The 24,523-nt window shown below is 32.7% G+C and overlaps 2 protein-coding genes and 2 non-coding genes across 6 annotated transcripts in view; 2 read left to right on the top strand and 2 right to left on the bottom strand.

Annotated features, from left to right (window-relative positions):
- Ec (ubiquitin specific peptidase echinus) overlaps window positions 1-24,523 on the top strand; it is a 98,149-nt gene that overhangs the window by 30,728 nt on the left and 42,898 nt on the right. For 2 of the 3 annotated variants that reach the window (XM_083099463.1, XM_083099461.1), the window contains exons 1-2: window positions 1,733-2,236; window positions 21,069-21,320. In XM_083099463.1, the coding sequence (XP_082955589.1) occupies window positions 21,096-21,320 (225 nt within the window). In that variant the 5' untranslated portion in view covers window positions 1,733-2,236; window positions 21,069-21,095. Of the gene's footprint in view, window positions 1-1,732; window positions 2,237-21,068; window positions 21,321-24,523 lie in introns of those variants that run through there. The other variant, XM_083099462.1, reaches the window with a different exon arrangement.
- Window positions 9,478-11,414, bottom strand: LOC145971918 (uncharacterized). The gene is made up of 3 exons (XM_083100015.1): window positions 10,459-11,414; window positions 10,180-10,373; window positions 9,478-9,962 (listed from the first exon to the last, which is right to left on the bottom strand). Exons 1-3 carry the CDS (start codon window positions 11,168-11,170, stop codon window positions 9,918-9,920), a joined length of 951 nt encoding a protein of 316 aa, XP_082956141.1. The 5' UTR covers window positions 11,171-11,414; the 3' UTR covers window positions 9,478-9,917.
- Trnae-cuc (transfer RNA glutamic acid (anticodon CUC)) lies at window positions 18,432-18,503 on the bottom strand. Its single transcript has one exon. It is a non-coding gene; the product is annotated as a tRNA-Glu (tRNA).
- Trnae-cuc (transfer RNA glutamic acid (anticodon CUC)) lies at window positions 18,603-18,674 on the top strand. Its single transcript has one exon. It is a non-coding gene; the product is annotated as a tRNA-Glu (tRNA).

Here is a 24,523-nt window from a genome sequence, read left to right as displayed (position 1 = left end):
TATCGTAGCATAATCACATTCTTGTAAAAAAGATGTAGGGATATGACGATGGTAATTTTTCTATGCAAAATACGCTTTTAATTACGCTGCGCGATCGGTTGTGGGAAAATTGCGATTTAACGCGATCCGTAATGACAGAATATGATATGTTTATGATTTTCAGCGTCCGTTCGATTGTGCGATGCAATGGCCATGTAATAGAATGTGTGCGTGGCCGCGGGGGATGCGTTTATATAAATGCTCCCGTGCTCTCACGAACGTGTGCTTGTTCATATAATCTCGCATGCCGTGAATCGTCGCCCTTTTACAATCCACTTAACGATCTTGGCACACCTGTTGCAGAAACGGGTGGTAATAATTGCGAGTAAGTTTTTCTCAATTAAGGAAGAGTGATATCGCGGACGCGGAATTTCTGTCAAGAAAAATAAGAAAAATAAAGAAAAATGAGTGCTCTGAGCTTTCTCGTAAGAGCAAAAAAACTTTCAATTGCACAATAATTATATTACTCTTTATATTCTTAAAGTTTCTCTAATTTAAATTTATAGTATTAAAGCATGCAAAATTATGGAATTATAAAAAAAAGTTTATTATAATAAACCCTAATTTGTTTTTTTAATGCCCTAATTGTAAGTCAGAATTAATTAAAATTAAAAGTATTCGAAAGATTTTTTTCAGAGATATTCTGTGTATAACGGACACCGTCATTATACGCACGATGATGTCAAAATGTGTGAAACGATGAAGTTCAACGAAGGTGATATTTAACTTACACGCGAAGGAAAATGAAAAAGAATAATCTCGCGTAAGGCGTCGCCGCGTAATTGCGATCGAATAATGAAATAAAAGAGAAGAAGCTGCGCATCGGAAGCGAATGTTGCCTGAGGCGAGAGCAATCGTAGAAGGACGCGAGATGGAGCGATATAGAGACAGATAGAGCGGATTCGAGCCCATCCCTCTTAGAATCTCGCCTACCGGAAATTTGCAGTTACCTCGCATTCCTTGCAGGGTCGAACGCCCTGAAGATGCTTCCGATCTGTGAGGATCGTTAATCGCCCTGAAACGGGATTTTCAATCCGTTGCGATAATTTTCATTCATCGGGAAAATAGATTTGTCGATCAAAAATGGTGTTGAATGGTCATGAATAATTATTAATGAAAGTAGTTGCGAAAATGAGATTTGAAAATAGTAATGTTGCATTTATTTATAACTCAACTCTCTTAATGTTAACACATCACGGATAACATTGTAAAGTTCTAATTTCCATTTTTTATTCAAAATATCCTTTTTAAAAGAGCAAAGTATATAATATTTTGTTAAACTTATCCTCTGCTGCACATATTTTTATTTAAAAATATAATAATAATATTAATTAAAAAATAACATTATTATTAATATATAATAATATTAATTAAAAATATAATAATAATACATAATAGTAATATTTTTATTTAAAAACAACGTGAAACATTCGAAAGACGTGAGTCGTTGTTTCTCAATACTTAAAAAATTCAAGACATTGATTCACAATGTGTTAATATCGATAATAGTGATGATAATACTTTTATTTTATCTATTCATTTTACACTTGTAAAAAGTTTCAAAATATGTGAGTTTGTAAATATACATATATGTATATGTATTCGACATGCGACCAATGCGTGCGCGCGCCGGCGGCCATCTTGCGCGGCCTCGCTTTCGCGCCGAGTCGCGTGGCTCTCTCCGCGGCTGCATTCAGTGTGCGCCGACTGTCGCGGCTGATCGTATGGTTAGAGATTGACGCTTTTCGCTGCGGTCGACTTAGTTCGGTTTCCCGGTTTGATTCGCGGAGAAAAGTTCGCTAAAATCGATCCGTCAACGATGACAATCGGCGTTCGAAATTTTTAAGCGCGAAAGCGTCGTTTACTTGTCAGTGACAGTGACGATTGACATCGCGAGAATCGATATCGACATTCGTAAAATTCGGGACGCTGTTTCACAACTTGTGTACGAATTCGCGCGGCTCATCGATCGATGCGCGCGTTTTATCGATCACGAGACGCAAGAGTTTAGTCGTGGATTGAATTGTCGGGCGAAAACGGTACTGCGATTGTGGTCCAGCCAGTTTGTCAAGCCAGTTTGTCCACGACGTGTCTACTTGTCAATCAATCGCTTTATCGACGGTGATTATCGATGCGACGCGGAAGCTGTATAACGAGAATCGCTTCCTCGAATTCGCGGGATGAAAATTCACTAAAGGTAAGCGTGTCGTTTTCTTCAAATTGACATATAATACTATGCAAGAAAATTCGCCTATTCGAATAACTTTGAGAATAATAGAAGAAACGTATTAAATATTAACAAATATTCTTGTTTATATTTTGTGAAGCAACTTGATGTATTTGAACAAATTTTTAATATAATAATTTTATAATTAAAAATTTAATTATTAAATTTATAATTATTTATAATTTTATAATTAAATTTATTATTAAATTTAATTTAATAATTAAAAATATTTTTGATTAAAGTCTATGTATTTAAGTATGTAAAGCACACGAGAAATACGAAAGTTTTTCGTTTATACAAGTATAATGGCTGTAATTTTGTAATAAAAGATTGCATCGTTATGTACTTGCGTAACGAGGCGCGTTAATAAGGACGTAACCGCGTAAACAGCGAGGGCTACCTGCGCGCGAAAATGACAGGAATTTAAATCACACGATGATAAGCGACCTTGATTACGTAGAACGACAATGACATCTTTGTAGGGCAGAAAACATGTTGCACGTAATTTGCATTGCGTGTTTGGCGCGGAGAATTGATTCAACTATTATATATCTTATTATTTTCGACAAGATACGAATTGTCATCGTTCATTTTTTGCTTGAATATACGATACGAAATAGCTATATATAGAAAGAATAAAATTGATATTTTGAGCCTGAAAACAAAAAAATACGCTTGAATTTAAGGATTAGAATTTATTTTTGGAAATAATATCTTTAAAAAAGCTGTTTTGATATTTTAAAAAGACTTAGTTTTATTAATAATTAAAAAATAATACTTTAATTTGTAAATAATATTATTTACACTTTAATATATGTATATCTAAATCTTTTACGATTTAGAACGTGTCACACTTTCATCAAAATATCTAATTCAAATTTCAATCTTTCAATCTCAAGATTACTGTCAGATAGTAATGCAATTATAACCGGTTTATTACGCGGAAAGAACTCCATTAGCCCGCGGTCTGTACAATTAATGCCATAATTGCTTGATCTAACTATGCGTATAATTGTAGTATATCTAAAAATAAAATTTGTTATTTGTTCAACTGTCGTTCATAAATGATGGATAATTAGCAAGCGTATATCAGCTTTCAGGATCACTTAGCATATAAAAACATAATAAAAAACGATGTGTTAAAACGGAAGCGTGTAAATTATTTTTTAACAATAAGATGTTAAATGAGCCTGAAAATCTCTAAAAATCTATCGTGATGCAATCATTTGTATTAATCTTATTCTATTTTATAATACTGCCAACACATTTTATGCAACTTGAAATATCCAATTGAAAGGATAAACGTAATTTAAAACATCTGATTAAAAACATATTCTAGACGTTTTTACGGAGAAAGAGAGGTAGCAAAAATATAAATATTACAGATAGTATCTTTTTTTACTTTACGAGATATGAGTACGAAATCGCGCGAAATGACCGTCTTTTCAATCGATACAAACTTCTTTTCAATCTTTCGATTCATTGTCGTCGAGAAAATTTAGTCAATAATTTTCCTACGCATCATTGTTTCTTCTCGAAAACAATGAGCTGTTTAACGTGTACCACCGTGTACTTTTATTCGTTGTTTGCATACGAAATTCGATGAATGGAATTTATTTCGTAAAGACATAATAACAGTGCCTCAAATCATATGCAAATCATTTATTCTGTTCAATTATACGATAAAATCTGTTTTATCTGAACATTATATATTTCAGATATGTCGACAAATTTTCTATGAGTTCAATAAAGTTTCAATAAAGATATATAGATTTTGCTTGGCTTTTTACATCGTCTTTTACATCTTTTATTTATAATACAAATAAGTTTGAATAGACGGTACTTTGGTATCTAAAAGCAATATCTACTTTGATATATTTTTAACTTTTTATATATATTCGCTTCTCTAACTTTTCTCATATTTTCGCAATGTATCGCAAAAAGATTTCAAACGATATATCGCAAGTTTGACGAACCGTCACAAAAGTCTATTATTGCGAAAGTTCTTGAGAGATATAGCGATGTACATTCTTTCGAAGCAGAAGGAAAATTTTTATAATCATACATTGAGTCATATTGATTGCAAATAAACGTTCCATTTTAAATAACATACTTTTGTATTTCTTTGCTTTACTACTTATTACAAAACTGTCGATGTAGTATTCTTTTTGTAAACTCTTTGATATGCTTCTTTTGATGATATCTTGAAATGCTTTCTTGGAGGAATTTAGAAGAATTTTACTGAATTACGAAAGTGCATTTCTCAGACTTTAGAATCATATAGTTTGACAATATTAATCTCTTGCATTTATTATACCATTTTATTTCATGTGTATATTGTAATATTTTTTTGAATCGTAATATATTGACGAAAAAACTATAGTTACTTTGTTAGAAATAACTTTTCCTCCGCAGTTATACAATATTAATGCTATGTATTTTTTATCGTTTATCGTTTCTCGCTTATTTTTTTATTTGCTCTTAAAATACTAGATTGTATTCAATGGAAATTTTATGAAGATGTCAAATATTGAAATGTTTTAGAGTAGAAAATAAAAGAGAATCGTTTTGCTGCAAGGACGACATTGCCTTCATTAAAATCTAATTAAATCAAGCGAGTGTGTATGATACTCTTATCGCTGTTATCGCGATATAATATTTAAATGTCGATAAGCTCGGTTTACTCTTAAATTATTCTACAAAGCAAACGATTATGGATATTGATTGAGAGAGAAAGAGAGATAATTAAGAAGTCGGAAATTGATAATCAAAGGATATGATAATTTAAATTATTTGACCTTTTTCTATATTCTTTAAATTAATAATTACGCTTTGACATTTATTATTTTTATGGAACTAAAAAAAGGTATAATTTTTTTTAAGATACATTTATTAAATAAGATGTAAATATTTTAACAGTTATCTATATTACAAGACTTACTTAGTTTTAATGAAGTAGGTCTTAAAGATTAAAAATTTATTAAAATTGATTTGATAAAAATGTTTAAGTGCAATTTTGAGTCAGACCTACATATGACTATAACGAAGTACATGCATAAACAGTCGCATGTCGAAATATTCATGCAGCATCCTTTCCATTTTCTGCAGTCTGACTCATGCTGAACATTTTTTTAAAGTAAAGAATTTGTACAGGGTGCTCCATTCTGTGCACACTCTGCGTTTGCATAGAGACGCCGACGTTCCTTCTGTATGTGTGTTGTCTCGTCGCGAAACGCCCACCCACGCGTTGCTTTAGGCTATGGGTATATATACAGGGTGTCACGAGAGTGCATTGATCGTTGAGTATGGCTTTTGATGAGAGTGACGCCCAGAAGGCTACTGTTTCTTACGAGATATTAAAGATTTAGTTCTTCGTTACGCTCGTCGATTTCAACATAATCCTTCAAAAGCGACGTTATTTTAAGCGCGAGCAAAATTATTTAAATCGAAAGAAACGTGCACAAAGCCTCTTTCTCTCTCTTTATGACCTACATTTTCGTTTCTCGCTGTTATACTTAATATTGAAGTACAATTCTGCAGTTGCAATTGTTAAAGTATTACAGGATCTCTTTTGTTACACGGTTATTTTATTTCACGTTTATATAGTCAGAAACAATTTAGAAGATTCTTCACTGACAATGCCTCTATCTCATTCATCGCATAATAGCGGGACATTTCTCTTGAGTTTTAACACACGCCGGAGACATACATCAACTTTTTAGTCGTTCTAGCGACGAAAGATTATTCATTTCTTCATACAAGCTCCTACTGAATGCATAAATCGTTTCTCGATTCTGTTGTTTCGTCGCAAGACGCGGTGCATTAAACATAATGCAAGTATTTAATTTCAATAGTGGGTCATGTGTATGACATAGATTTATGATTTCAGTATCAATGAAAATAATAAAAAAATTAATATTATATATATATATATATATATATAATTTTACTTTTTGTTTATGATACTTTTATTCTTTTATTGATAAGATCAGTATGATTAATATTGTTTTCTATAGAAACTTTAGTCTAATTATTTTTATATTTAAAATGTTGATGTATAAAGTTCTGATTTTGTCTGCGGATGCATGTAAACACAAAAAGGAGAAGGATGTCGAAGAGAACATAACTTGAGGCGGGATCTTTCGGTTATGATTTCATTAAAACTTTCTGAAACTTTATCCAACAGAGACGATTTTGTTACCTGTAATGATTATATTAAACTTGATTTGGACAATAGTTAAAGAAAAAGAAAGAGAGAGAGGGAGAGATCGAAACAAAAGATTGTATAGATAAAAAATAATATATAATATATATATAAATAATATATTATTTCTTTTTTCTCTATTTTTACATGAATATTATCTCAACATTTTCAAAAATTTTTCGCTTTTTCTTTTGTTTGTTATCTATTTTATTTCGCTAAATAAGAATGTTTTGTTTACAAATACAAGTAAATTTCAAATCTAAAAAGCTTTCATGTGCATATAAAAGTTTTATATTAATTATTTTTAGTAACAGCTGCTTGATTTTATTAGAATAAAGTATACAACGCGCGGTCTGCAATCCGTTATCATGCAGGACGAGATGGAAGTTTTGTGTAAGATTGGCGCCGTATTTCCAAACTCATTATCTACAGCGACTACGCACCCGGATAGAAATTTCTTGAGGCTTTTCAGACACACCCGCACTTGATAAAACATTTCCCGCGATGCGCAAGTGCAGGAGTTTATCGGTGTTTGGATTAGCGAGCGTGAAAATAAAGGCGTTGATTTATATCGAAGGAAGTTTCATAAATTTTGTTCATGATGTATTTGGTAAAGTAAATATTCTTTTCTATTTTATAGCGATCGCGATTCTTTGATCATAGTACAAAACAATCATCGTTTGTCTTGAACAAAAGAAAAAAAATCATTTTTTAAAACTTTTATATATTTATCGTCAGAGTGTTATCTTTGATAACAAAATTTTTGTTAGCTTGTATTTTTATTTTTTAAACTAAACAGAGTGCAACGTAAAGAAGTACGTTAGGTCGTCTTTTGCCGGAAGGTTAATAATTAAGACGACGTACACACATACACATACACATTTCGAGTGGAAGGGGACGTAAGTCGAACAAAGCTTCGGGTGTTTGCGGTCCCTCGTCAAACTCGATGTTGATCGCAATCGATATAGTAATGCTGCTTTTTTTGACAGCAAGCGTGAATGAAGTTTCTATCCACATCACTCGATCGTTTCATTCACACGTTGTGTCGAATGTTACGTTCATTTGCATTCATCCATTCCACTGGCTATTGTAAATAATACGTCTCTATCGCTCTTCCTGTATCTCCCTACTCTCTCAATCCTTACGGTATACTTATGCATATGCATATATGCATCTGCACAATGTCGATCTTAGTAATTCTGATTCGATTTTCGCTGCGCGTTGAAATACGCTTCAGTAAGTTTCATGCATTTTATAATTCTCACGTCTTTCCAAGATCTGAAACAACAGGACAGAGTGCTAAAAATGTATTTTAATGCAGTTACGAGACGGCGGTGGCTATTGCTGTCACTGCGTTTTTAAATCGCTCGTATATTTATAGAACACGAATCACAGACATCGTCGTGAGCAACTCGCTCGTAACAGTGTTGCGAAATTTGGACGAACAAGGACGAGCCATCGTTCGTAATTTAAGCTTTTTAAAATAACTTTTTTATATGAAAAAGAAAAACCAAGATTTTCGATATCATGTGTTTACAAATAAATCAGATACTTGTGTGATTTAAAAAAAGAATTGACATAGATAATGTGTGGCATAAATAATGAAGAAAGTGAGATGCTGACATATGTAGCAACATTTCATTTATTCCACTCATTCTTGTATCATATTAAAAAAATAACGTAAGTATTTGTAAACAGAATTGTTCAATTAAAAATTAGAAAAATGATACCGAGTGACTTTAAATTTTTATAAAATTTTCTATGACTTTCTATGTATATTTGAATTTTTTATATTAAAAACTATTTTTTAAATAGTTACAGTGATATTGAAAAAAATATTATTTACTGCAAAGCGTATATATTTTTCGTTTTATTTTTTTTCGTTGATAATTTTAAGTACTAATATAATCAATTTAATGTTTATTAAATTTAATGTTTATTATATTTTTTAATAATTAATTTATAATATATTATATACACATCGAAAAATAATCTTTTTTTTATTATAATGTAAAATTTAAATTTAAATTTACGAAATTGAAATTGAAATTTACGAAGCTTAGCTGTTTGCAAAGTGCACATGTTTAGAAAGAGTAGATTTAGCTTATTCATCAAACCGGAAGTTTCTGTTTAATCGTTCTGGCTCACTGGTTTCCTGGTTCTTCGTGATCTTCCTTTTCTCTGGAGCAACGACATGTAAAACATATCTCATATTAGCAATATATACTTTACATATAGATTACTTAGATAGGGAGAGAAAAACAACATATTGCTTTTAGTTTTCTGTAAATTTTCCTAAAAAGAAATTATTGTAAAAAATTATTTTGTTTCTGAGAATTTGTTATTAATATTTACATTAATATTTACATTTTTTGGAAAATTAAATAACTTAAAAAAGTTTGATTAACTGCTCAGTCTGTACGATTTCTCGGGATAAAAATCGTGAGATTAAAAGATACAGTTATATAGATCTAAATTATTCCTTTGAGACGATGATTAAAAAGGATAATTAGCACGCAAGACACTGTAATATCACTTAAACGTGAATGGACTTTTACCAACAATTCGATATTATTTTTTTAATATTACAGCCCGATTCTTACAACTGTCGGCAAATTTCGTTTGGATGCTACAGTCAAGGAGGGAATACGAAACGAAGTCGTGAGAGGAATTCCTAATCGCGAATAGCCTAACAGATAGCTTGATAGCTATAAACACTTCAAGGTTTTATCCCTGATTTGATAAATACTTCTCGTAAAAAGGAAATGCCGTGTTATAGCTGAATGGATTTGAGGAAATGTTTTTATCTGAATCTTTTAAATTTTAATTCAGTGCACGCATTCAATACGTGATATAAGATCAAAAATATTGATAACTCTTAAGCTTTAACTTTATAGCTTTTCTCTTAAAAGATTTATTTATTATATATTTAATGCATATTTTATGATAGATATTTTATTAAATAATATCACAAAAATTTAATATTTAGTACTGCATGTATGGATAATTAAAAAGCAAAAAAATATATCAAAATATTTGTTATAATTTACATAAAACGAAATATATATCTTTTTATCTATATAAGTATATAGATAAGTAGGGCCATAAGTACAATGTGTATGGTGGTTCAACTTTTGCTGTTGGAAGAGAGACTTCAAAGGGAACTAATTTGCATACAGAGAGCTCAGTGAATTCGAAAATTTGTGTGCAGACTCTGCACGCGCGTCTCTTCTTTCTTCCTTCATGAGAGCGGATGTGCTTGCTTATTGCACACGTGAATTTTAAGTTCTTCTCAGGAATAGTAAATTATTCAAAAGCGCGATAAAAGTAAGAAATCTTGGAAGAGTGTATAAAATAGATTAGACGAGATGTCCAAATGGAGGTGTACTTTAATGTATCGTTATATGTCGGAATAGCTGTAATCTTTGTCTGTTCTTTGTCTCTTCTTTATATTATGATGGAAGTTTCATGCCGTTGACAACGTAGCATTGTCTGCAATAGAAGAAAAATTAAATTTATTTAATAGAGAGCGATAGCTAAATAAAATAAATAGATAAATTAGCTAAATAAAATAAATAAATAGCTAAATAAAATAGATAAATAAATAAATAAGATAGCTAAATAAAATAAATAAATAAGATAGCTAAATAAAATAAATAAATAAATAGCTAAATAAAATAGATAAATTTTCAGTGATATATTGCATTACTTCAAGTGCTTGACGAAATTCTTTCGATGCTATGAAACATATTATTGGCAGGATCATCGGATATATTTTAACCATCGTATAAACTATCTCTATCACAGTGTCGTTACAGCAAAACGCTGTCGATGTTAAAAGACCAATAGCTCTCACAACTCGATATGGTATCATAGTTATAAAAAATCCAATAGTAATGGCACCTGTAACGTAAATGTTACTTCGAAATCTATGAATGCTTGAATAATGTTACTTATATTTTAACATTAAAGTGAAATTTCTACTCACTTAGAAAGATGAAACATTCGATATCTTTGCTTGGCCACGTTCCGATTATTAATTTTGATATTACTAAATCATACAAAATGAAGCCGTCAAGCATAATAAAAATAAAACAAGGAAATATTAGAAACATAACGGTGGATGACACGTAAATGTCGTATACAATTTCTTCTTCATAATAATCATAGAGGTTTAATTCCATAGCTGTCACCATGATACACATTATCCATATGAATAAGATGCCTTTTATAGCTGTTGAAATTTTCACGAGCGATTTGTGAAGGGGCCAACTTTTCTGACAAATAGTAATGTACGCTTCGATATTCAATATAATTATTGTCAGAATGGATGTGCCGAAGCTCACCAAAAATATGTAGTCGAGATTCATCATCAAATTTATATGGAAAATCCAACGAAATACTTGCTGAAATGGTTCGAGTAGGATTGTCAGATTCGATAACGCCAAGCTCATTATGTAGCAATTGGCGGAGGTATACATGGAAGAATTTGATACGATAATGAGACCCAGCAAAGCATTCAGGCTAGTGCCTGCCACCAGCAACGTAAAATCCATGATATTACGCACGGCCTCGGGTATGATTGGTATAATGATGTTCATTTGGGTAGGATTCGTCGTTACAATAGAATCCGTTTGAATTCGCGGAAACCGACTCTCTAGGTATGTGTGAATGTCCTTTATATCATGCTTGTTAAACATAACGTAATGTTTATGTAAATTTATCACGTGATCTCTTATCACAGACTCGCTATTATAATCTACGAATTGAATTTTTTTTTAATCAATCATGCACTTTGAAAAATTCTACATGCACAAAACTTGCTTTTAAGAAATTTATGCACTTTTTTTTAAGACAGCGTTTGTAACAATAAGCTTTCTACGACTTATATTGCTGGAAGAAGCAGTGAAAGAAGTGAACGACAAATTGGTAGCACATGCTGCTTCAACGATCTACGCGCATATTACTGACTGACGCATATGACAAAACGGTAGTTTGTAGGATCACCACCTACATATTTATCTTCCCCTATGGGAGTGTGATGCCCTACATCATAGGCAAACACGAGCGAGTAACGATATTATACAATTTGCCGACACGCAACCATTTCATTTAATAGAGTGGCTCTTTAACGAAGTGTAAGTTGCGTTTCACCTTAACGGTGCTTATATGTATTGAATAGTCTGTAACTATGGAATAAATTTATTATTTTGACAGATACATATAACATTTACAGAAACTATTACTATATGTTTTGCTCTAAAATTATAAATACGAGTCGAATTTTATCGATTAAAAAAACGAGAAATTAAAGTTTACTCAATTTTACGCAAATAAATACAACATTGTTTAATTTGTATACATTAATAATATATTGCTGTGAGATTCAGATTTTGTATAATAAAATATGAAAATAAATATAAAAGCATGTCGAACATCTCTTGCAAAGAAGCTATGGACTTCCTTATTTACGAGAAGGAAGCGTCCTTGAGGGCTCCGCTTTCTGGCTGCAAATAATGACCAGCAAGTAGCAAATAAAAAATGATGGTACTTGAATAAATCGTGCTTTTTACGACTCGTTTATTCGAACAAGAGAAGAGATGAACAGAATAAGAAAAAAGAGAGAGAGGGAGACTTCTGCACGCGACTGTATAATACAATAAGATTTACAGGACGCCTCTGGCAAGCGGCCATGAGCGCGATATCGGTCAGCTTTTGCCGCTGATAGATTTATCGTTGGATTTATAAATCCAATTCCTTTGGCACATCGGAGTTTTGTATCTTCCTGCAAAATTGAGCGAGACTATCTGGTGCATTGTGCGCTTCGAAGATGCTTTCATCGACACGTTATCGAGAAGAAAAGAGTTGGGTGTGACATCCATTCTTATCGAATTAAAAATTGCGCGGGCGGAGTCGGATCGACACGGCAAATATTTATCGCATTCTATTCGCGACGTTAATACCTATTCAATTCCCGAATATTATAGAAGCTATATTAAGCGTTTAAGTTCCTTAAGCGAAATTTACATCGCGACGCACAGCATCATGTATTATTTATAGCGTTTATGCACATAGTAATATTCGCTTACATGTTTATGCAATAACGATTATTTATAGACTTCTTCTTTCCTCCGATGTAGATGATAACTAGAGGCATTTATAAAACTTTGCAGCCGGTCGGAGCCTCTTTTCCTTGCGGCAAGGAGTTCTGAACCAGTTTGACTACGTGTTTTCATCTTTGGACCAGGTGCGAGGGAGCGCGCGGTTAATTTTTGTGGGTTCCTTCGCGCCCTTTTTTCTTGTTTTCGTCTGCTTCGGGATCGGGTTAGTGATAGAGGGTGATCTCGGGGCCAAATAAGTACGGTGGCAGGGCCGAAGGACCCCGAGGCCACAACCGGTTCGCCGCCTGAGCATCATTACGACGTAACTCGAGCGACCCTGAGGAGGCTTCGAGCTTCACAATAATCAGCGAGCTGTATTATCGCTGCTGAATAACAACATTCCAATGATGATCTCGAAGGTGTAAAGTAGTCGTACTTCGAATGTTATATGAAGAGATCTAATAAAAGATATTATCATGTTACTTGATCACAATTGAAAAAATAAATTTACAAACAATTTAAAAAATAAATTGACTAAAGTAGGATATTGGATATTGATTATTTTTTATTATTATTATTTAATTGTTCTTATTTTTAATCTTATGATTTTTTATCTATTCGTAATTATATTGTATTTTTTTATTAAAGTTTTAAATATCTTTTATTGATTTTAAATCACAGTTTTATATTGAAATGTGTTTATGATATAAATATTTAATTAATGCGATCGGTATTTCATTTATATCTCCCAAGCTTTATCGCTCACTACACAGAAAAACGGTAACTAAAAATATACATCATATTGCGTATTTCAATAAATCTTCTCTTTTCAAGCCTCCAAACGAGAGTCTATTTCAATTAAAAATGATGATGAATTATAAAACACATTATATTCAAATATTATATCTTGATTTATTTTAATATTTATTTTAGAAAAATAAATTTTTTTTTTAAATAATTTCTATCCTGACTGTTAATAAATTTATATTAAATAAAATATATTATGTCTAATATAAAAAAAATATTTTTAATCATCTTTATTTCATTTTCCTTAATTTGTCAATATGCATAACAATTATATTGCGCATATTTTAAATGTGATCGCAAATGCATGTGCACATATAGGAAATGTATATTGCTTTAGTTGGCCATCGACCTGACGATTCGTGCAAAAGTTCATATTAAGGCCGGTTAAATGTTAGATATTAGACACGTGTGACGCACCTTCTGTCACACCTGTTAAGTTCTGTCGACCTATTTCGCACGAAATTATGCGGTCGACCATTAGTCAAAGCCAACTATGCCGTGACATGATGTTTCCTTTCTATGTTTATCATATAATCAGTCATATTGCAGCGTACTATTACGCATTTTTTCCTACGTCTGTATGATTTATGAATTAACATACCACGCGAATTAAATCATCGCATTGTGCTGTAATTTTATAGATGAATATTTGCTCGTACAGCTAGTGTATAAAAATTTAGCATATGTTTAGATATTTATTTACGGCGTTATTTATGAATCTAAAGATGTTTTTACTAAAACAGGAGTATAAGAAAATAATTCGCGTTACGTAAATTCCGCATTGCGGTGATATCATAAGAGGGTAATTTATTAAAAGCGCGTACGCGTTGCACCGCAATCGTGCGTACTTCCAAGTGTTCTGCTCCTGTTGCTCCTCGTGTCAATAGACTCGCATTTTACGATATTATGACCAGTCGGACAAGTTTTTCCGACAGGAGACCGCAAGCACGATGCACAACTTAGTTATATTCGATACTTTGCACGCAGGTGCATCGATGAAAAAATGTGCGTATTTATGCGCGAAGCTCGCGCTCTGGTTGCAGCACAAAAAATGATTAGAAGATAATGTAATATATCTTAAATCTTTCGAAAGAAAGAGAGAGAGAAACAGAGAGAGAGGGAGAGAAAGGAAAGAGTGCAGACAACTGTTGCTCAAAATTTTTCCAATTCGAGATTGGATTTCATTTTTGACTTAAAATCGACGATGCATAGATTACGAAGTTTTCGGTTGGACCGAATTATTGTTTAATTTTCATCCCTATATATACATAATAATATTTTTAAACAATATATATATATAATTTTTGGCGTATTTATAAAATTCTTTAAAAAAATAATCTTAGATCTTTTCGACAAAAATATCTATAAAATATATATATAATTTTTTGTCTGTTTTATTTTTTGAATTACAAAGCACAAAAAGATATAGAAAAAAATATTTTGATTTATAAGGATTTACGATAATTTTCTAATATCTGTATTACACGTGATCGTGCGTGCGATTTAATGTGTTAACGATCGCATGTTTCAATCGGCAATTGCACGTTGCAACATAAAAGTAGCCTTCTGAGGAATTCGGCTGTGAATTACGGGTAATTTTTGAAAAAAGAGAAATGTATTAACAAAGACGTGCACCTGTGCGAGCACTCTAAGTAAATTACAATAATCAGCTTTTTCGAAGTCGTTTGGAAGCACGAAGAAAGAGAGCCGGACGGCTTAAGTCTTTTTTCTCGTACGAAAGATCAAATTTACCGTGTTGGACTGTGATTGGACCGGTTTCGAAAGACTCTTATCATTTAATTGAACGCAAAAATCAATTTTGTAAAAATCTATAAAAAACTATGTATAGTTAAAATATTATTACTATACAGTACAAGTAAATTATATAGACATTTATATAAATTATTTGTTTACACATTAGAAACTGAATCGATCCCTTTCGACAGCTTAAGCTTTTAAATTTAAGATTTGATAGATGCGCCATAATTTGCAGTTTATCGATTAGTTTGCGCGTTATTGGCATAGAAAATTTCGACACCGCAAAAATCACAGAAAATCCTTAAATCTTTACGGTGAAGAGAGAATGACCGGTGAAATCTGAGATTATTACGTCAATCATTTTTAAATGAGATGAGCATCTCTTCTAGTGTCTAAGCTTCAATTTTCCCAGCTTATACAATATTTATGTTCTTTTTAGAATATTTTTATTGTAACTTTTTGCAGGGAAAAAGGCTTTACAATGGGAATCTTTGTTTTACAAAGTAGCATTTCTCTCGTTCTACATTCCGTACAAGGCTTTACGTCCATTTCAGAACCATTACGTCCATTTCAGAACCATTACGTCCATTTATTGTTCGTTTTTCTGTCTGATCATACGTGATATTTTCCTATCGATCACTTTACCATCTTTCAATTAGCGCGTTGATAATTTTTCTTTACTCTTTATCTTTGATTTTCTGTTTTTACATAATTGTGGGATATCATGTTATGAAATCGCAAAATCGTCGTTAAATTAATGATCGTTATTATACGTTAATTGTTGTTAAATGGCTTTTTAAGACGCTTTTTAAATTTTTTATTCGTTTCATGATCATTTTTTATTTTTCGTTAGAATCTCATTTATTTATTTTACTATCATTTTCATCTTTTCAAGACGTTCACCGCTGTGACGTCTATTCCCGTGTTACTTTGCCATGTTCGCATAAACGTAAATATAAAGTCATAGTAATCGGCGCTTTACAGGAGAGCCGCGCATATAAACCGGGAACTAACTCACGTTAACTTGCTTCACACGGTCGTGAAATACAATGCGATTCATAATTAATTCGTAGGCGTTTACCGACGAAAATACATGCGGGTTTCATTCCCGGCATAAACGTAACTACGAAAGCTCGGTTGAAACGAAAAGTAGCGAGTTACACAAGGATATTTCCGTGCTGTGCAACGTCTAGCGGTTAAACTGACATTTATGTATAATGGAATATAGGATGTAGATCTAAAATCTTATCTTATTGAGCCATCTCTTTCTGTAATGTATACAATAATTATTCTATAATGATAATTCTATAATAATTAAACAACCATCAAAAAGAAAAGTACATTTCTACGTAATAGAAATTCTTTCAAATTACAAGTTGCAATAATCGTACGGAAAGCGATCTAACGAGATCCTTCATTCAATACGGCATCATCAGATTAATGTCCGATTTCTGCAAAAATTATTTTCTCCCTCTCATTATTTCGCATCTGCCGCATAAACCGCGAACCACAATCGAAAAGAGAGTTATTCCCGCGAATGAGGAGCGTCGCGTTCTTTCCCGTCGCGACGAATATCTCCGAGGCTTTCTTTCTTTCGCGGCGAATTCTGCCAACTTTCTTTTTCCGCAATGTTCATGTATTGTTATTTGCGTCGACTGCGGTCGTTGCTGCGGGAACAAGTTTCATCGCGCTATGCTCGCAAAAAACGTCGCAATACGTCGCGATAATACGCTGACTCGGAGAAATCTATCTTGGCGGGAAAGAGGTGAGAAATGAAAGAGGGGAGAAAAATTAAGCAGCGTCTACACAAAGATTTTATATATTAAAATTTTATTGTATTGTCTCGATGACTACTGTAAAAATTAAAAAGCAGGAATGTTTTGCGAACTCAGTCCAGGGGTGCAGCCAGGTAGAGATGTTAGAGCAGGCAAGAAAACTGACAGAGAAATTTCGCTGCCTGATGGCAAAAAAAAGAGGATGATATTTATGAAAAAGTATTACTGTAAATAATACAATATTACAAACAACTTGCAAATATTTGAACAAAAATTAATAGAATTATTTTTAAATTGCTTGATTTTTCAAGAGCAGGCAAAAAACGCAGGCTTTGCTTTTACCTTCCCCTGGCTACGCCTCTGAGTCGGTCGATCCATAATCTTTATTTTCCAGTTCGTTTAAACAAACAGCTTTTACTGTGCTATTTTATTTATATATTAGACAGTCAGCATGATATTCGTCAAACGGCTCTAACTCGGCGATCGACGCAATTTGCGTATTTTTCTTTCGACGGAATGGACGTCGCAGCGCTTCCGGTTTCTTCTCTTCAGCATCTCGGGGCGGGACCATGTCGTGAACGAAACATCAACGAAAATAACCGCGCGATAGCAACGCGTTTAAACTTTATGCCATAATTCACGACGCTCCCTCTTCCCTCATTTTTCATCTTTGTCTTTCAGCACCAAGAGATCTTAGGCGTCTCTTTTCTTGCCAAGTTTATCTGCGCGCAGCTATAGTCTTCCCTCCATTTTTTCAAGGAAATTGCGTACCGTTATCACTATCGCGATGTTTGTAGGGAAAAAAAACTAAAAAGTTTTGCGTGTCTTGGATGCGAAAGAAATGAGTATAAGTACGTCGTTGCACATCCACAAGTATGCTTTCGTGCATTGTTATACGAGACGATAAAGGTGTGTTACATTAGTACGCATAACACGCATACGCAGGGAGGGGAAGGAACGATCCTTGTCGTCCAGAAAATTTTTTCTTCGGAACCTGCAAGGAATGGTGTAACATTCATTACAGGTTTCAACATATGCAGCTAACAAAGATTATAATAATAGTTTAAAATTTACATAAAACAAAATGTGGGCTTCAACAAGAAATCCTAATTTTTATTATTATTTTAATTATTATTTTACGATATAATTACTAGATATTTTTTTCAGTCATGCATAAGCAAAAATATTTTATTAAAAATTATTTCTTTTATTTCTTGAATATATATTTTTCATGATTTCTTTCATGTTAATATTTATAAATGATTATATTATTAATTATTTAAATGATTATATTATTAATTATTTAATTATACTTATAATTAATTTAAAATTTATTATATCTAACTTATAAGGAAAATAATGCTATTTTAATACAGATTTTTTTAAATAACAATTAATCTGTCACAATGTTAAAAACTATGCAAATTTTTCGATACCTTTGATTGTGACATTTCTTAATTTAAATTCTAAAATATTTGGTCTAAATATATTATATATTAAATTTGAGCAAAAAATATACATTCCGGTACCGGGAATCGAACCCGAGCCTCCTGGGTGAGAGCCAGGTATCCTAGCCACTAGACCATACCGGAGTATGGAGGCATGCTCAGTCGTGCATCTTGATGATTCTACAAGAGAAGCTGCATTTCCCTGTCGCACATTCTCACTATTGGTACCCATTGCATTCGTAATCCGGTATGGTCTAGTGGCTAGGATACCTGGCTCTCACCCAGGAGGCTCGGGTTCGATTCCCGGTACCGGAATGCATTTTTTTTGCTCAAATTTACTGTAAGATTTATGCGGGGCAAAACAGTCTCATTTTATAAATTAAAAAAAAAATATATTAGTTTGCATTACATTATGATATAACAAAGTTTTGAATAATGAATCAATAAAATAAATTTTAATTGCAAGTTGAAAACAATTGGAGAATAATTGCTGAATTATTAATAATACGTTTTCGTTAACGCTTTCGTCAAGTGTGAAAAATTACTACGTTCGATGCATCGTGATTTATATATTATATTCAGGTAGAGTGATTTAGATCCATGAGAATTAGAATCAGGTAGAGTTATTTAAAATTAAATCCATGAGAGTTATGAATAATGAATTAATAAAACAAATTTTTTAATTGCAAGTTGAAAACAGTTGGAGAATAATTGTTAAACTATTAATAATATATGCTTTCGTCAAGTGTGAAAGATTATCACGTTCGATGCATCGTGATTGATGTATTATTTTCCAGGCAAGGTGATCTAAAATTAAATCCATGAAAATCCATAAATAATTAACCTATAAATAATTAATCAATAAAGCAAATTTTAATTGCAAGTTGAAAATAGTTGGAAAATAACGTTAAGCTATTAATAATACATCGATGCTTTCGTCAAGTGTGAAAGATCACCACGTTTGACGCATCGTGGTTAACATATTATATTCACGTAGCGTGCTTATCTAAAATTAGATCCATGCATGACAATGGCTCAATTTTGGTACACGCTATCGCGCAGCGACTTCGAAAGGCGTAAAACCGACCGTGTTCTTGGTTAACGCGTCCCGTGTCGCGTAAATGAAAATTCCTTTTGCGCATCGTGCCAAGGACAGCAAACGGGGGAGGTCAACCAGTCGGCTTCTTTGCACATGGTCAATTGAAGATAGAAATATCGTTCGTCATAAATTCCTCCGGTATATTACAAGCGTGGTAAAATCACGAAAGCGTAAGTTTACGCTTGACTTATTTTATCAATGCAGCTTCCATTACGAAAAGCGACGTATCAATGTAATTGTCATCATCATTGCGCTTCATTTCCTGAATCTTTTGATGGTTTCCATTCTATTAAAACACAATACGACAATGCGACACAATGCGACCTCGTGATAGATGTGGCTCTCAACTTTTTGCTCGTCGACATTTCACGATCAGGACTATTTTGTTCGATTGATGATCTTCGACAATTTAATGCTGTCTTTTCGGAAATTTTCAATATTACTGAACAACAGGAAAAAGTGTAATATTGCTCATTATTTGATTTATAAAAAAACTCTTCTTATATCTACAGATTCTATATAAATCAGAAATTTAATAAATAAAAATACAAGTGGTGTTGTTAATTAAACAATTTATTAAGCACTTGTGTAAAGGATAATCTTAATTATTAATAAATAAATTAGTAATAAACACAATTTAGAGTTGATTGCGTTTGAAAAAATGCAAATTATTAAATATCAAATTTATAAGTTTTCGGAGTGCATGATACTGACGATTCTTTCATCGTTTACGAATTCAAAAACATAAATATAGTCAAGTTACGTCTGGTTTCTTTCTCGTAATAAACATAACACCGAGTATGGTGGAACCTCGATGTCGGGAGAGAAATGTGACCAGAGTATTGTATCCGGAGTCTGAAAACCAAGACGATGGGACTGGCGCCAGGCCTGCTCTCAAGCACGTATTTGCTTCGACCACTTTTCTCGACTCCTCGAAATTAACATCGTTCACTCAATCGTTCTAGCATTTAGCTATTATGGCACGGTTCTCTTTTTCTCAGCGCGTTTCATTCTTCATATGGCTCTTTCATGATGATTTCATTTTTTTTCGTAGCACTTCAAATAATATTTGCCTCCTCAGCCTCATGAGTCGATCTTGATGTCTCATTTTTTCTAAAAAAAAAAAAAAAAGATGTATCAAATTCATTTGAGAATTTTCAAAAGAATTGAAACTGTAATAAATTAACGTTCAATCAATGTTTTCAGCGATGCAGATCATAAAATTTTACAGCGGATTTTTATATGTGTGTAAACTGATTTTTTCGATTTTCTCCGATAATTATACTTTACAGCTTCCTTTTATTAATTCCCGCACATAATATGATTTCAATTCACTGCCACAGTTTAATACATGATAAAGAAAACTATCTTTTGCGTGTACGCAATGTAATAAGATTTTGTATAGATAATATATATCGAAAATACATATATATTTTTTAGCATGATATGAAACGCTTTATCATTGTTAAAAAAATATTCTTACATTTTTATTTTCGCACTTTATTATAAAAAAGATTTATTTTACGACATTGTAAATTATATCAAAATCTACTTTCCTAACAAAATAAAATATTGTTAGAAATGAATATATTTATTGCAAATGTTTCCAGATGACTCTACTTTGAGATCTATCGAGTATGACTTCTACAATGGGATTGCAGCAGCAGGCTGCATCCCAGGATACGGTGGATTTTGCTGGTTATTTGCAATCTACACAATGCCATCATGGAAATCAGGCGGAAGGACAGGTGCAAGGTTGTCAAAAATCACCGCATCGAGAGCATAACAGCAGCTTCACCAGCACGAAAGGCCTCCTCAATGGGCCTGGACAGAACAATTGTTTCCTCAACAGTGCCGTACAAGTAAGAAAAAAATCACAGTAGAAAATTTGCATCTAAATATCGAATATCACAAATCTTGATCCATCATAATTAAAATATTCTATATTTTTTTATTAAATTATGTTTAAAAAGTATGAATATGTCTCACGAGAGATACATATAGCTTGTGTATGTAATATTTCAATATTATCAGCAGAAAATTGAGAAGAAATTTAGAATATAACGTATATATGTGTCTATAAAATATAATTAATTTTTTTTACATAGAGTTTATTTTGAAAATAACTTTTTTTCTTTCTCTCGAGTTTATGTGCATTTTTAAAGATGAACGGGCGCCTTAACGTATGCAACCCGCTGCTCTAGCTTGTTAGTCCAATCTTCTTAGAACAGATAGGCGCGAGCCTTTTAAAGTTATATCGTCAACTATTTCTATTATTAATTACAAATAATTCGATTAATCAAATAAAAGTCGATAAACCCGATTATCAATTAATATTCAAGTAGAAAAATAAAAAAAAATTAAGATAAGATTTAATTATCTTTTATCGATGCTTTTAAATTTGAGTAATAAAACAATCGCAAAAAATGATCTCAGATTTGCAAGTAATATAAATCATATTTAAGAGTAAAGTCAAATATATATATTTGTACAAATAAAATTATGAGAATCTGCGGTCTTTGACATTCGAGAGATGCCATTTTAGCGAGAGGTATTCCTGTTGAGGTATTCCTCGCTATTTTCTCCAAGACTTTTACGAGTCTCGTCGTCTCATTTATGAGCACGATTCATTACCAAATCTTTAAACTTGCTATCCTAAGGGGTCTTTGAAGCATGCGTAAATATTCATGACTGTTAAGTGACAGGATATGTGGAATCTTTTTTTTTCAAAACGATTTTTTCAAACGATCAGACTGCTTTTAAGTCTTTCGTGAGCACATTGGCTTACCCTTCAGTTTAAACTTCTCGCTTCTTAATGGCGCGTTTCGCAATGTGTGTAATTACTTTATTCAATTAAAAACATCGATCACGAGTTTCAATACTGAGAAGAAGAGATCATGTTTGTTTGTGTGGCGCGTTAAGAAGCGGTTGGAAGTACCGCGTTAAATATGATTTATTGATCGAACAAATTTGAAGAGACAATTTTTTCCAGAATTACAACGCTCGTGTTGTTACAAAGTACGATCAAATATTTACTTTTATATTCGTTACATCTATTTATGAGCCAAAAAGAAATATATTTAATTAGCTTTCTAAACGAATAAATAATTTCTTGTCATGTCCGATTAGAGCTTATTCTCGCATGTGGTATGAGTATCATAAGATCGGTTTTATTTCGAAAAAAAACACAAATGCTAATGCATCAATAAGAGAACTAGCGTTCTGTTAGCGAGGTCGCTCAACATGAGGCACGCGTACCAATACCGTGGCTTACGTGACACGTGATACAAGTGTTTTAAACGCAAACTGTGCACACGGCCAGGGTGTGGTAACTGCTTTGTCTCGTGTTACGAATAGAAAATAAACGACATCGACGCCCATCGGGGAATTCTCCTCGTGATCGTAGTAATAGTTTTACGATATTTGCGGTCGGGACGGTATTTGCTTTATTCATTAATTCGCGATAATTGATTAATCGTAAAAATATTTTGTCGTTGTGGTATTGTAATAATTGATAGACAAATACGGATTTATGCGATTTATAGGAATGCGGAGTAGAACTGTTTATTGAATAACTAGAACTAGATGATCCCCTCTTCGGACCGCAATTTTCCTCTACGCGATGTTGATAGACCGTTTAATCGGCTTGTAAAGTTCCGAAACAGATTAAGGGAAGCTGTAGGATTATGTGTATCCAGCGTACCCATCGTTGGCGCGAGTTTACTGACGAAACGACGATACGAAACTTGTTTTGCCGGATTATCGCGATGCTTGCTGCTCGCATAACAGCCTGCTGAGCGTTTTCGATTTCGTCTAACAATCTTTAAATACCGGCGTTATCATCTACGGGCTGACAGTCATGGTGAATAACGCTCGTGATAAAAATGCATATGTATCTGGCGTTCCCATCCTCTAACGATGTAGTCACTAGCACGAATAACGTCACGATAGCACGAAGCCTGCAAACGATAACGTCGTGTGAGCGAGTACTACATGCGTTCCCGACGTGTTTGTTTTACGGCGATTATGTTAAACAAGCGTTTCTTGATGAGTATTATTAATCTTTAAGAGATAATTAGATAATCAATGTATGCGTCTATTCTAAAACTCGTGTGATTATTCTATTCTTCCACTTTCTTTCAAAATTCTCTCGATGATTGTTGTATTTTTTAATTTTAATTGTCATATTGTTAATTATGTAAAATCGACACTTTATTCGGAACAAAAACCTAACTTGAGATTTTTGATTGATTCATACTATTCTTGCAACAATGGTAACTCTTCTTGGACTGTTTCATCGAGGACGTTGAATGTTTTGCGGTGCACGGTCATAAAAATCCTCGACCAATCGAGGAATCACCGAGCGAAGAAGCATTTCATCGTTGGACGATCACAATCGTCGAGACGCGCATAAACTATTGACGACCAGAGGCAAATCATAAGTTACGACATATCCGAGCATCTCTCGCAATAGGTGTAAGATATCTTCCAAGTTCTTTACGAACCTCTAAGTTCAAGGTGACGCGATATTGATTTACGCTTCTTGCTTATCCTTCATTTTGTGTGAATAGAATTTTACTTAATCGTATTTTCATCTCTTGTAATTTATTGTAAAATTTAAAGATATGATTATTAAAAAATCTTGTCCACGATTCTTGCACATAAATAGAATTTGCAAATAATTAGAATTCCTTCTCGCAGTTTTATCGAACTCGCTCGGAGATTCTTCGAATAGTCGGGAACTTTTAAAAAATTTTGATACAATTTTTTTGTCATCGAAAAATGAGATGTTAAATTCATACATATATGTATAATTCCGTGACGTAATGTTAAAATTGCAATAGTGAGCAAAATGACAGTTCGTTTGTTTGGGAAAGTTGTGAAAAAATATATTTCTTCTTGTTGTTAAATTACTCGTGTATGTCTTTCCGTTACAAAGACTGTAGAGAAAGAATTAGTATGAGAGAATAGTCCTGTTTTTTTTAGCTGTTTATCTTGATTACCGTACGTAACGGTGTGGTGCGATGTCCAACGTTACTTTGTCACTGGTTTATATATTTTTGTA

Source organism: Camponotus vicinus, unplaced genomic scaffold (genome assembly GCF_025532165.1).
Source record: "Camponotus vicinus isolate PSW18456_S1 unplaced genomic scaffold, iyCamVici1.0 SCAF_5, whole genome shotgun sequence".
NCBI classification, from domain to species: Eukaryota; Metazoa; Arthropoda; class Insecta; order Hymenoptera; family Formicidae; genus Camponotus; species Camponotus vicinus.
This window is presented reverse-complemented; position numbering and strand designations above follow the sequence as displayed.

Excerpts from the sequence above, each read along its gene's own strand:
- LOC145971918 (XM_083100015.1), bottom strand. The coding sequence starts at position 11,170 with ATGTTTAACAAGCATGATATAAAGGACATTCACACATACCTAGAGAGT. Across the intron at positions 10,374-10,458 it reads CGAATGTTTCATCTTTCTAA|GTGCCATTACTATTGGATTT; the intron begins GTGAGTAGAAAT and ends TTTACGTTACAG. Across the intron at positions 9,963-10,179 it reads AATTTCGTCAAGCACTTGAA|ACAATGCTACGTTGTCAACG; the intron begins GTAATGCAATAT and ends CTTCTATTGCAG.